Here is a 14,566-nt window from a genome sequence, read left to right as displayed (position 1 = left end):
AATTTTCTTGGGGAGGACCCCGAACCCAACTCTCTGCGTGTACTCCAGTTATACAGCGAGTAGTGTGTTTATTTTACTCTGATGTGCTCATATATTTTTCTGAAATCGCTTGAAATCATGGCACAGCTTTGAACTGTCTATAGCGTCAAAAATTTTCAAGGAGGTTCGCTCCACCACCACCACCCCTGATCTCCCCGCCCCCTCCACCACCACCACCCCTGATCTCATCTTGTACTCCAACATTGCAGGCGAGTTGCGTGTACATTTCAAAACTGTTTTGTTCAGATAGCTTAAAATGCACCATTTTAACTTTTTCTCAGGATGGACCGCTGTAACCCTGCCTTAACACATATGCACAACTCCATATGTGTAAAATCGTAGCCCGTACATGCAACACCGTATAACGTAGTCACAACCGTGATCGTATTAGTTACTAACAACAAGTTCAGTTACAAGTTTTAGCACATAATCCTGGGACCTGACAATTAGATCTCGTCCACAGGACTTGATTGGCATTTTAAGTTATAATTTGGCATGACAGATATAACACATCACGTACCAATTAGAATATTGATTAGATGGACATATATAAGACAAATGTTGATAAGGAACCTGATGTAGCACTCATAGTTATAATATCTGCTGTTTACAACCTCGTAAATATCTAGTTCGTGGTCCGGCAAATTGGTTACATGTAGAACTTTAAGACAAAATTAAAATGCAATATATATATCTATCTATATATATCTAATACATATATACTATTTCAATATAGACATCAAATTAAAAGTCAATAAAATCAATCACAAAACAATAATTCATATGCACATGATAATACAAATATGCAACAATTTTACAATTGTTTCCCGAAAAAATTATGCCTCGATCTGGTTACAGTTGTCAAGTGAAAATTTATGGAACATTTACAAATTAGCGTTCAAAATTAGCCACAAGGTAAGGAAAATTCATGTGTTATTATTTGACAGCAAAAATATGAATATAATAATATGTTTGGATTAACATAAAGGCAATTTTACTTCAAAAAATGAAAGAAAACAGTGATATGACAGTGCGATGTATAATGTAGGGCGTCGAAACGTAACGTCATAACTACGATGGTCCTAACAGTCGTCCGTATAAAATCACCGGTTATCCGACAATTCATGCAGGGGAAGCTACTCGTAAGATAAAATAGTACTAGGCTTGACTGGGTATTTTTTCTTCCATGTGATATCTAGTGACACTATCTAAAGTAATAACCGATCCAGTTTTTTACAAAATTACAAGTAAAAAGCCACGCATTCGGCCAGACACCTATAAAATATTCCGTATTTCAAAGAAAACATCATATTGCTTGGTTTTGACACAATTTATTATTATAGTAAACATTACGTTTTTATGTAATCAACTATTTTAACCAGTCTTTAATCTAATTAACTGATACCTTTAATTTTATTTTATGACGTCCATAAATGATCATTTAGATATCACAAAATGAATTCGATCATTAAATAGAACGGAGAATGTCATAGAATAAACCGATTTTGTGATATCACTAAACTTCGAGTTTAGGACAACATTATTATGAACATAAAATTAATCATGGATATCTTAAATTCTATTTTATGATATCTTTAAATGAAATATATTGATATCAAAAAAAATAAAGACAACATTCTATATAAGATATCTTTAAATCGCTTTTATGATTTCATAGAAAAATATAAATCGTTCGATAGTATTATTGTGTATGAATTATTAATAATCATGAATCGAGTTTAGGATATCATAAAATCAAGCAGACTTTGAGATATCCATAACTGATTTATTAGTAGCGTGCTGCCGTAAATTCTGGGAAGTCGGGTGTATGTAGAACGGACGTTTCTGTCTTAATTTATCCACAATACGTTGATTTCAACGAAAGATCTACATGTATAACAAAACAAATAGTCAGCTTTTGAACACTGGTTATCAGTTAATATAACTAAATAATAACTTTAGTGTCACTTTCAACGTCGGTTCACTTAACCGACCTAACTAAGAAATTAAATATCTATCTGCCGTTGACGTCAAACCCCTTGCGGGAACGTAGCCGTTTTAATATCATAGTAGAGCGCACTTGTTCTGTGGATGTCCACTTACTCACTGTCCTTATTGCTTCCCGCCAGATCTTGTCTTATCAATTTACGATTTTCAACCAATGAAATCACAGATTAATATCATGACAAACAGTAGATCTACATGTGATCGAATTATGCAAATAATTCTATACCATCGTTCTTTAGATCCTTATCACAAATAGCATAATGACAGAAGTGGCATCTTCATAATCTGTCTCATTAACAATGCAGGAACAAAGACGTGGTCAGAAGTTTATCTACAACATTAACACGAGATGATGGTGATGGCGGTGATGATGATGATGATGATGGTCTGTATCACTGGCACCAGATCAGAAAGAAAATGCCTCCGTACGTGTTATACCCTACCCCTAGGTATTCTATAAGAACCATGGTCGTGAACGGGAAAATATACTAACCCGTTTCAATCGCACATTTCATACCTAAAACACGCAGTGTGGTAAATGTGTACTATGGATATCAAACAAGTAGTAATTTATCTTCCATTGTGTACCGGTCACATTTTTTCAATACATCTTATCTTAGAAAAACAACGCGTAGTTTATAGTAATTTCAACATTACACAAAAAACTTGCTTGAACTTCCCTGGTGAAGTTCCGTTCTAGATTACAAAACCATTCTGATTGGCAGTTGTGAAAATGTATGTCAATCGTCATTTTACTACACGTGTTCGCTAAAATGTGAAAATGCAGCAAAATGTGCAAAATGAATAAAATATACAGAACAGATGCAGACCAATGTACGATTTCAAATTAAAGATCATATACAAGATGAATTTCATTCATCATTTCGAGTTTTAGTGTAAAATTGTGATTTTTTTAAAATCTGTTTTTGTTTGTTTACGTTTCGCCAAACATGTGCGCACTGCCGTGACCGCTAGACCGGATGTTCATTAGGGAAGTTCAAGCAAGTTTTTTCTGTAACGTTGACGAAAGCATAAAATATGTTGATAATCTCAGCAATATGGAATATTGAGACAATGTGACTGGTACACGATGGAAGATAAATTATCGCTTGTTCAATATACAAGGTACCCATTCACCGAACTGCGCGTTTAAGTTGAGAAATGTACGATTGAAACGGGTTAGTGCACTTTCCCGTTCATGACCATGGTTCTTATAGAATACCTAGGGGTAGGGTATAACACGTACGGAGGCATTTTCTTTCTGATCTGGTGCCAGTGGTCTGTATGTGTACAGTGAAATCTATAATGAAAATTAGCAATTATTTAAAGTTTACAGCAGGACAGTAGATCTATAGATCTATATTTTGTAGATCTAGATAGATCTGTAAGGTATCATTTAGTCTATTAGGCCTATAGATTTCTAAAATGGATAGGCCTATGAAAAACTTTACAGGGGCGTCGGAAGGTGTTTGATATTGGGGCCGCGAGGGCGAGGGGGGTGGTAATGGGGACCTCCCCCTGAAATTTTTTTAAAACAGGATCATAAGTGGCGAGTTCTGATGCATTTAAGGGTACTGAATCGCATCTCAAGTCTCCAGTGTTTTCTTACTATTTACATGACTATAAGCAAAATAAAGCTTAATAAACTCTTTTAATTAATAATGTATAACGCAATACAAAGAATGCATGTATGTTTGTTTTTTTGTTTTTTTTTGTATTTAATGTATTGAACAATAATCATTCATGTTACATTCATTTCTTATTTTTGTTTGAAATATCATTTTTTGAGTAAAACCAATTTATGTAATTAATTCCTTACATCTTAGCGGTGTGATAAATCTTAACACATACCTCTTTCATTAAATAAAAACATGATAATTATTTTTCTGAATTTTATAAGTTAATACCTTAGATCTTTGCGCCTAGGTATAGCTTAAACGTTATATTGACTAAAGACATGCCAATTAAAAACATGCTGATTTGTTCATGCGTAATTAAGTCCAATCACGGACACGTGTGTATGACTCCAATTAACACCCCCGATCGTGTCACCGTCACCACGGTAACACACTAATCTGGACAGCGTGTATTGTTTAACGCGAAGCAAAATGTAATATACTATACAAAATATTGGGTCCGCGGACCTGCGACTCCAACTTATGAATTTACAAAAAATCGTTTTTGGGCAAATTATTGGCGCCGCGGTCGCGGCCCCTGCGGCCCCACTTCCGACGCCCCTGCTGAGTTTAAAGCAATTGATAGAATGATCAATACCTACGTTTTAGCCTAATTTATCACTGTAATTATTGGTAGATAACAAAGAAAAAATGAATAGAATGGGTATCCCAAAATAATGAATAAATCTTTGATAGGCCGTAATTTTCTATCAGGAACTCTTGGTGGTCGTGACTTCCTGTCTATAAAGGGACGTAATCAATAATAACATGGCTGACATTTATAACCGCCCCTCTCGTTTGACGCCATTTTTGTTTTGATGAAAATAAACCATGAAAATCTTCCAAATTCAGCGATATGCCAGTTGTATTTGCAGTACCCATGGTAAACAAGGGCAAATTTTCACCTAATAAACGTTCTGAAACAAAATTTAGACAAGAATAGGGCTTCAATTTGTTTGCTTGTTTGTTGTGTAAACGGGGTCAGTGTCTCGCCTTACAAATTTTCGTCTCGCCTGGCTCTTTCAGCATATTTTAAAAAATAGGTATTGTAGTCTTTCTAGACACGTTCTTTTTTCATTCAATACATTTCTGGCATGGATATATCGTAAAGAATCATAAACAATAAGTGATTTAACTTAATTATACAAATACAAGAAGTTATTGAAATAAATCTGTCAACACGATATGTGTCACTGGTATTCGCGACCCAGATCACAAACATGTTCACGTTGCAAAGCTTGTGATTTTGAGTAAATGTGACTGTTTATAGTTTCTTTGCTATAGTACACGCACTTTTTGGATATTCGTCATAATGATAGCTAAGTATAGAGTCCATTAATCTCCTTTTCACTCATTTTTAATGAATATTTTACATAATTCGACCACTCCTGTGTTTGGAATTTGTGTCATTGTTTGGTTGTGTTAATTACCTTGGTTATATAGTTTTCAGTGATTTATGTCATATTTATACAGGATTTGAGTATTTTCTATCCCCATTTTATTGGAGTAGAGGTGACGCCTTGAAAATTGCCATACGGGTTGGGTGACTCAGCGGGGTTCCATATTGATGACACAAAGTGATATATATTTGTTATTGCAACCTGACCTTGGCCCCTTACTATGAAAGCTGCCATAAGTGACTTAATCACCAACATAGTGAGAATTATGAAAATATATTTTTAACCAAACAGAAATTTTAGGTTTTTTTGGTACAAACTAGCATGCATTTCCACTAACGTTCATGAACAGGCTCAGAGAAACCGAGCCTGTAACATTTTTTGTCATGTTGAGCGACTTGTGCAGTTTCCACTTCTTCTATTTTAGTCATATTTTAAGTAAAGAATATATGTCAGCCAGCAGGTTAGCTCGGTAGAGCATTTGGTTTGTAATTACTGGGTCATAGGTTTGAATCCAACTCTGACTGCACTTTTTTTTATTCTTTGATATTTGGTGCCAGAAATATGACTGTGACTATACATACTCTAAGACCATTTTCAGTGAGGACGAATCTCAGATGTATAGCATGGGATAGGGATTGATTAACTTAAAGGGGAGTATAAACAATAATAGGTTCTTGGTTAGCCCAGTAGAAAGAGATCAAACTAGGTATCATTGGTTTGAGCCCAGGAGTGGACTGACTGCACATTTTTCTCACCCTGTGACATTACAGTGACAATAATAAACATACTCTTGAGTGTTATGACACTTGCGTTTATATGCTCACAGTGCCGGGACTTATTTTACGGTTTAATGTTACAGTTTTCAGTAAAATGTCAAGTCATGTTTGTTAAAACACTAATTTTAGCAGGAACCTACTACTAGATCTAAACAGTGTTCCTGATGCTTATCTATTTATGCCCCCACACATTTGGGGTGGAGGGGGGGGGGGGAGCATTATAGCAGTGCTGCTGTCCGTCCATCCCGAAATCATTGTGTGCAACTCCTCCCACACTGTTAGCCTGAGTTGCTTCAAACTTTCACAGATGAACAAGGCTGTAGCTTGACGGGGCTATTTAGGATGTTAAACACTTTCAGTCTACATAAATTATGTATCTCTGTTTTTACTAATTTGATATGATTAAAACTGAAAATAGTCATCATATATCATCACTAACATCACATAACACAAGGTCTATTATTACTCTTGCTTAAATATTTCACAAATTGTACGTGCTCTCTTTTTACAAAAAAAAATGTACTTAAAATTTTGAGTAAGTTTCAATGCACATTTTACTCCATCTCTGATATTTACTGAATGTATTTAATTCAGACTTAGAATTATGATTATGATACAAGGTCTATATATCTTTTGCGCAAATATTTCATGAATTATACCCCAGTTTTAGGTAAAAGTTGTGACACTGTGACTCTAACTGTGTCTCAAATGTTACTTGATTCAAACAAAAAGTGTTGTTCTGCATCAGCATACACATCATATGACAAAGCTTATTATATTACCCTTGCAGAAATATTCCATGAATTTGGAACTGGTATGTCCGTTTTATTACGTCTCCCACCACACAGTGGTGTGGGAGATATATTGATTTACTCCTGTCTGTGTGTGTGTGTGTGTCTGTCACAAAGCTTGTCTGCACTCTAAGTCGAACATTTCTCACACGATCTTCACCAAACTTGAACAAAATGTGTCTGACCATAAGACCTCAGCCAAGTTCGATAACTAGCCAAGTCGGCCCAGGCACTTCAGAATTATGGCCCTTGAGTTACCGAAAAATCCTCAGAGCGCATGCGCTTTCGTGCACCCAAAACGTACCCTTAGATCTATATATACTACTTTTATTAATAGTATAGGGTATGGTGTGCAAGAAATCGCATGCACAAGTAGTATAGGGTACATTTTGGGTCCAAGAAAGCGCAGACTGACTTACTATTTAGATGATTAGGCAGTTGTGGGAGTCATGCGCTTTTCTCAAAAGCATCTCTAGTTCTGGTATGGTTAAAAAAAGAAGACAACTCGAGTTTGCAACACGTTTCATATTAAAATACGTCTTCAGGCAAACATACAATGTATACAAACATATGTATGACATCATGACGTCAATTAACACGACATCATAACGTCAAAATATGACGTTACATTTGATGCATTATTTTACGTTTTATTCTAGATAGGAAATAGTAAACTATTATCCAACATCAGCATATAGATCTAGGGTATTAGTCACTTCGGTGATGCTAGCCATTAGTTTTCTCATATTGCCTGCTGCACAGTAAATGGGCCAAATGTGTTAGCATCAAAGTCAAAAATTAAAGTTAAAGATTTCTTACCTGTTAAGCCTTTTTCATGAAGTTATATGTTTTAACTTCATGAAAAAGTAAAATAATAGATAACTTTTTGCTAATTTTTGTTTTTATACATCATTTTCTATCAGTGGTTGGGCAAGGGGACGGACGTTACATGGGAATGTAAAAAGCTTGTTTCTGAAGCTGTTTACTGTCATTAAGATGAGAAAATTCACCAAATCAGTAAACCAGTACATCTTTACAAGAAACTTACCAAAAATTGGGAAAAAATTTTTTTTTGTTATTTTACCTGTCGAAGCAGAGAAGGAAAAAAACAGCCATACTCATATTTTTCCTGTTACCATTTATAATATTATACTTAATTGGATAACAACCTTTTAAATGAAAACACAAGAACATAAGTTATTAAACATTTAAGTTTTTTGTATATTTCTTTTTTATTTAGGCTTCAAAACTAGTAAAGAGAAACTGATGGCAAAGGGGGACGGACCTTACATTTTGAGAGGACGGACGTTACACTAATTATATACATTTGTTTTTCAAGCTTTAATGTGGCTCTACTGAATAAAAACAGATTTTGTTAATGTTAAACCTATCTAGATGAATGAAAAATGATACAAAGTAATAAAACAAGAGCACCGCCTTGCGGGTGCTGACGCTCATCTGATTTTTTTTGTATAATAGAAATATTGTCCTACCCATGATTTTCTAAGTCTAAAAAGGGCCATCATTCTTGCAAAAAGCAGGATAGAGTTATGTTTCTTGATGTACAGTGTCCACTTATGATGGTGAAAAACTGTTGCAAGTTTTAAAGCAATAGCTTTGATAGTTTATGAGAAAAGTTGACTTAAACATAATATTCAACCAAGAAAATGATTTTTCTAAGTCCAAAAGGGGCAATAATTATTGCAAAAAGCAGGATGGAGTTATGTTGCTTGCTGTACAGGGTCAGTTTATGATGGTGAACAAGTGTTGCAAGTTTCAAAGCAATAGCTTTGATAGTTTAAGAGAAAAAGTTGACCTAAACATAAAACTTAACCAAGAAATCTGATATTTTCTAAGTCCAAAAGGGGCCATAAATCTTGCAAAAAGCAGGATGGAGTTATGTTTCTTGCTGTGCAGGGTCAGCCTATGATGGTGAACAAGTGTTGCAAGTTTTAAAGCAATAGCTTTGATAGTTTAGGATAAAAGCTGACCTAAACATAAAACTTAACCAAGAAAACTGATTTTCTAAGTCCAAAAGGGGCAATAATTCTTGCAAAAGGCAAGATGGAGTTATGTTTCTTGATGTACAGGGTCTGCTTATGATGGTGAACAAGTATTCCAAGTTTCAAAGCAATAGCTTTGATAGTTTAGGAGAAAAGTTGACCTAAACATAAAACTTAACCAAGAAATCTGATATTTTCTAAGTACAAAAGGGGCCATAAATCTTGCACAAAGCAAGATGGAGTTATGTTTCTTGCTATACAGGGTCAGCTTATGATGGTGAACAAGTATTCCAAGTTTCAAAGCAATAGCTTTGATAGTTTAAGAGAAAAGCTGACCTAAACATAAAACTTAACCAGGCAACGCCGACGCAGACGCCGACACCGACGCCGACGCCGACAACCGCTCAAGTGATGACAATAACTCATCATTTTTTTTCAAAAAATCAGATGAGCTAATAAAAAGAAATATGCTGAATAAGAGTCTTAAAATATGGAGGGAAAAAGAAAACAGTAATATTTTTTAATCAGGAAATTGATAGTGTTCGTCTTATGTATTCACTGACTTAATGAAAAGTTTCTAAATTTTCATTATTATGCTAATGTCATTCAATAAAAGATATGTGTGTGGTAATGGTACATCTTACTTCTATAGTTAAGTAAATTAGGATGGACGTTACAAATTCACCATAATTTCTAACAATTTTTTTTGCAAAAACTATGTTGAAGAATAAAACAAAACGAAACAGAACAAAATGAGAAAACGTATTAAAATACAAATGTATTTCTTTTCATGAACATGTAAATGATATGTATCATATACTATCATACACTTTTAAGAAAGTGACAGCAATCATCATCTCCGCATAAGAAGGGGATAAGAGCTCTGACATCAAACACTTTTTTAACCGAGGTGAGGAGGATCATTTTGTTTCACTTAGAATTTCACAGATACCACTATAAATCATACTGATATACATAGATTAAGAAAAATCCCTTAAGTATGTAATCTGAAAGTAATGCTGAAAATACATTTAGATAGACAGTATTTTCTATTCCCCAGTTTTGGGGATTGAAGGAAGGATCCATTAGGAGGGGAAAATATGTCGTAATGACAAATACTATTTGGGTCCTTAATATGAGTTTGAAAAAAAAAATACCCTGCACCCTGTACAACAGTTGGTACATTTACTTAAAATATCTGTGGTTCATTGCCATGACACATCAGATTTTGTTTATGAAATGATCATAATTTAGAAAAAAAAATTATTCAATTTAAGGGTCTACACAACCATATGGCCATCATCACTGGCATGAGCCTGGATCATAAAATTAGTTCAACTTAAAAGAATTTCACACATTTAGTCCCACTCCTAATCTGCATATGACAGCAAGCTCCTCCCCTTTCTCAGTTTTTCAAAAGAAATCACTTTGTATATACAATGTTCATTAACGAGTCAGTGTTTTTACAAGGACTAGGTATGGATCCAGAAATGTATATACAGGGTCCAGTTTTATGGCACCTTGTATAACGCTTAAGTTTTCCCAAAGTATGTGTTTATACAAGACTCGTTAAGAGGGTAAGTGTTGTTTTTAGAATCTTACAAGGATCCAGAGATATATACATGTATAAACTGGGCCCAGTTAAGTGGATCCATTTTATCAGTTTTGTATATTTTTCTCATGTTGTTTTTATAGCCAACTGTTGTTCCAGCAGAGGTCTCGTTACATGTGACATATTATTCTTTTGAAAAATGGCCTCATATTTGTAAATAAATGCTTTGTTGGGAATGATTTAACACACAGCATCTTTATTTATCAATATATAACCTTCAAAAAGTTATTGATGGATAACAAAATCAGAACACATGAAGTATTCAATTATCACAATTTTTGTAACATCCGTCCCTTTTCTGTAACGTCCGTCCCCCTATGTTTCAGATGAAGATGATACAACATCATATAAATCTAAATGAATCTTTTTATATATTTATTACTTACTGATGCATGTCCTATCAAACAGGAGTTAATTTCATTTAAATTTCCTCACATAGCATAAAAAACAAAGATTTTTGCTCTAATTTTCAGTTTTTTTTCTAGTTTTCAATTTAAAATCCTCAAAAGTATGAAAAAAATTTTTTTTCAACATTGTTTTTGATAATTTCATACTTTTTACATACTCTTGTGAAATAATAGTATCAGATATTACCATCAAAACATGAAAACACTACATTTTGTACATGATTAAGAAAAGCATATATAGGGGGACGGACGTTACAGGGACGGACGTTACACATAACTTTTGATATTTTGTCATTTTTTTCCCAGCAAGGCTGCAGATCTATTTATTTTTCATTTTTTCATGATAGGTATGTCATTAAGCATATATGAAAGTAATTAATATCAATATATTCATATTCAGTTATAAAATAATAGTGGGGGACGGACGTTACACTTTTTTTCACGCAAATGGTTTTTTGGGTGCTTAAATGGACTTTTTTACTAAAATGTCCATTGATAAGTGCTGCAAGCATTTTTTTCATATTCTACAAAAACATAGTAAGACAGTGAGCAAGAAAATTATTTTGAATATGTAAAATTAAGACATTTTGTGTTCAGTTCAAAATTTAGCATTTTTGTTAAAAACAGTGGTGTTACATGAGTCACTCTTTATTATCATATTCATAAAAATGTAACGACTTCAGTGATCATCAATGTTCTACATCATTTTAAAGCTAATAAAATTATCTTTTTAAAGGTATTCAAATCAAACTTATATTTTGTTATTTGAAAACAGTGTAGCATTTTTTGAAAAGTGTAAAAATCCAATGCTAACGCATTACATGAAAAAACGGCCTATTTTCAGCCATAAAATGGCTTTCAAAATTTTTTTTGGTTGATTATGTGATTTTTTTTTTACTGCAGCATTTGAATACTAATAAGACACATTGAAAACAGTTTTAACAAAACTTGAAACAGATGTTCCTCTATAAATAAAATGCAGTTACATGTTTTTTGAAAAAATTGGCCCATTTACTGTGCAGCAGGCAATATATGCCATATTTCACTATCCAGCATCAAAATAGGCAAACAACTATCAGCTCTTGTCATTGACGTACATGTACTTGATTAGTATTTATCAGTTTATTATATTAACTCAAAATTTCTGTAAATGAGATACGTTTATTATTTTGTCTCTTTTATTTCAGGTGAAAGATGTAACAGTTCAAGAATAGGATTTCAGCAGTGGTTGACAAGAATTTTTGAAGTTGCCTGTTTCTGCTTCGAAGCAGATTCAAATGAACAGTTGGCCATGGAATAGCATAAACTTTCACAAGTTTGTTTCAAAGATAGAAAAGACCTATTTCTTCAGAACTTTTTAAATACCCTACACTTACAATGGATGAAATTGTGTAAAAACATCATGTGAGTGGTGAAAAGTACTGGTTGTGTGAATGGTTGTGAAAAAACTGATACATGTGCTGAAGTTGTCTTAAAGACTGAAGAAGCCACTTGGATAATGTTTCATAAACATTGAAAATATTGAAACTCTGTACTTGAAAGTCCTGTAAGAGGGACGGTACAGGATTTTGTAAAGGTTTTAGTTTGATGTGGTCAGGGATAGAGTAACAACATGGACAATCAGTTGTTTCCTGGGGGTGGGGCATTCCTGGATGATGTAGCCCAGGTGTGTCCACTCTGTGGAATGATGTTTAACAACACGTTAACATACCAGCATCACATGCAGCTGCATATACTGTCTGCCAATGCGATGTTAGGGAACCAGCCACCTCCTGACCCAGGTAAGGTCAAAATCTGGTAAAGTTGATTAAAGTTTTTATTTTAATCACCCCTGTTTTGGGTGTTGATCAGTTTAGATTTCAGCTGTTACATTGACAGAAATGATTTTCTGGCATTATTTTGATATCATTTTTAACGCATCTGATTTTTTGAAAAAAATGATGAGTTATTGTCATCACTTGATCGGCATTGGCGTTGCCTGGTTAAGTTTTGTTTAGCGTAAGCTTTTCTCCTAAACTATCAAAGCTGTTGCTCTAAAACTTGCAACACTTGTTCACCATTAATAGCTGACTCTGTACAGCAAAAAACATAACTTCATTCTGCTTTTTGCAAGAATTCTGGTCCTTTTCGGGCCAAATCGGCCCAGTCACTTTGGAAAATATCAGATTTCTTGGTTAAGTTTTGTATTTTGGTCAACTTTCGCCATAATGGTCAAAGCTTAGTAATTGCTTTAAAACTTGGAGCAGTTATTCACCATTAAAAGCAGACTGTGCACAGAAAGTACCATAACTCTATATTGCTTTTTGCAAGACTTATGGCCCTTTTGGACTTAGAAAGTCAGATTTTTTGGTTAAGTTTAATTTTTGTATTTAGGTCAGCATTTCTCCTAAACTACGGTATCAAAGCTATTGCTGTAAAACTCACAACACTTGTTCACCATCAAAAGCTGACTCTGTACAGCAAGAAACATAACTCCATCCTGCTTTTTGCAAGAATTATGGCCCCTTTTGGACTTAGAAAATATCATAAAAACACACAGGTAGGACAATATTTCTATTATACAGAGACAAAAAAATCAAATGAGCATCAGTCTGCACCCGCAAGGCGGTGGTCTTGTTTTTACTTGAATTCTTTTTCTTTTTTTTTCGCTCTAGAAAAGCAATAGCATTGTTCACATTGGAATCTTATCTATGATTTAGGCCTCCCTGGCCAGTTGCTTTTAAAAGGTAGAATAGGTCATTTGCAAGAATCACTTACTAATATTGATGTTGCTTGCCAGTTGAAAACTGCCTCAGGTAGGATTGATGGGTTTACCCAGGTGCCTTCACATACTTGAATTGAATTCTAAAGAAGGACACAACGTCACACAAGTACTGTAATGTCTTTCTCCACAACTAAAAGCTGGAAGGTGACATAGGTCACTGTATGTCATACAGTGGCCTTAAATTGAAAACCTACAAAACAAACTAACATTTTATGCTAGCTCTGCTCGAAACTGGAAAATGTCTAGATACTCAATCTGTACGGAAAAACAATACAGAATTTATAGATTCCTACCTGTTTATTGCACTTAAATTGTTTTGTGTTTTACAGGGATTGGAATGCCCACGCCAGCAAGTATCTTGGATCTGATGGGTGGGGTATCACAGCATGCCCTGTCTACTGGTTCAGGTGTCCCTTTGGTTCCTCCACAAGCAGTTTTCTCAGGAGCGGCTGCTTCTATGACACCTCATATGATTTCTCCAGGTAAAGTAGAAAGGTCAACAGTCAAGGTCGTTTGCTGCATAATTTGTTATGAACTTAAATGTAGGGTTTCAAAGAATAAGCAGAGCTGTCCTACTCACCATGGCGTTGGCATCACACTTTGGTTAAGTTTTTTTGTACCAGTCCAGTCCACATTTTGACAAAACCTTTTGTCATATAACTTCGAAATTTTCAACACTTGTGTACCATCCACTAGTCCAGTTTTATGCAAGAGTACATAACTCTATCAAGGATTTTGACTGAATTATGGCCCCTTTTAACTTTCAAATCTTGGTTAAGTTTTTTAGTACCAGTTTATATTTTGTGTATTTTAAACTGTTTGACATATGATATGACTTTGAAACTTTTATCTTTTGTTTACTTATATAATAGTCCCTATCTGTGGGCAAGAATACTGTAAAAGCATGTATTTTCGCTGGGACAGAAGTTCACGATTTTGAAATATTGAGTATGTTCGCGAAGTTTTATATTCGCGAAGTGTAAAAACAATCAGTCTATTTTTTTCGGCTTTTTAATAAGTTGTGTGTTCATAAAAGTTGCACATCATAACCTTTAAACTGTCTACCGAAAAGATCCATCTCTATTGATTGT

General features: G+C 34.3%; 1 protein-coding gene across 2 annotated transcripts in view; it reads left to right on the top strand.

The window, feature by feature from the left end:
- Nucleotides 1-4,477: 4,477 nt before the first annotated feature.
- The window catches only part of LOC123527251 (uncharacterized), a 42,243-nt gene continuing 32,154 nt past the window's right edge, over nt 4,478-14,566 (top strand). The window contains exons 1-3 of one of the 2 annotated variants that reach the window (XM_045306596.2): nt 4,478-4,605; nt 11,899-12,492; nt 13,805-13,957. In XM_045306596.2, coding sequence (XP_045162531.2) covers nt 12,324-12,492; nt 13,805-13,957 — 322 coding nt within the window. In that variant the 5' untranslated portion in view covers nt 4,478-4,605; nt 11,899-12,323. Of the gene's footprint in view, nt 4,606-4,652; nt 4,766-11,898; nt 12,493-13,804; nt 13,958-14,566 lie in introns of those variants that run through there. The other variant, XM_045306595.2, reaches the window with a different exon arrangement.

This window comes from Mercenaria mercenaria, chromosome 14 (assembly GCF_021730395.1).
Source record: "Mercenaria mercenaria strain notata chromosome 14, MADL_Memer_1, whole genome shotgun sequence".
Taxonomy (NCBI): Eukaryota; Metazoa; Mollusca; class Bivalvia; order Venerida; family Veneridae; genus Mercenaria; species Mercenaria mercenaria.
Note: the sequence above shows the minus strand (reverse complement) of the source record. Positions and strands in the feature narration are given on the sequence as shown.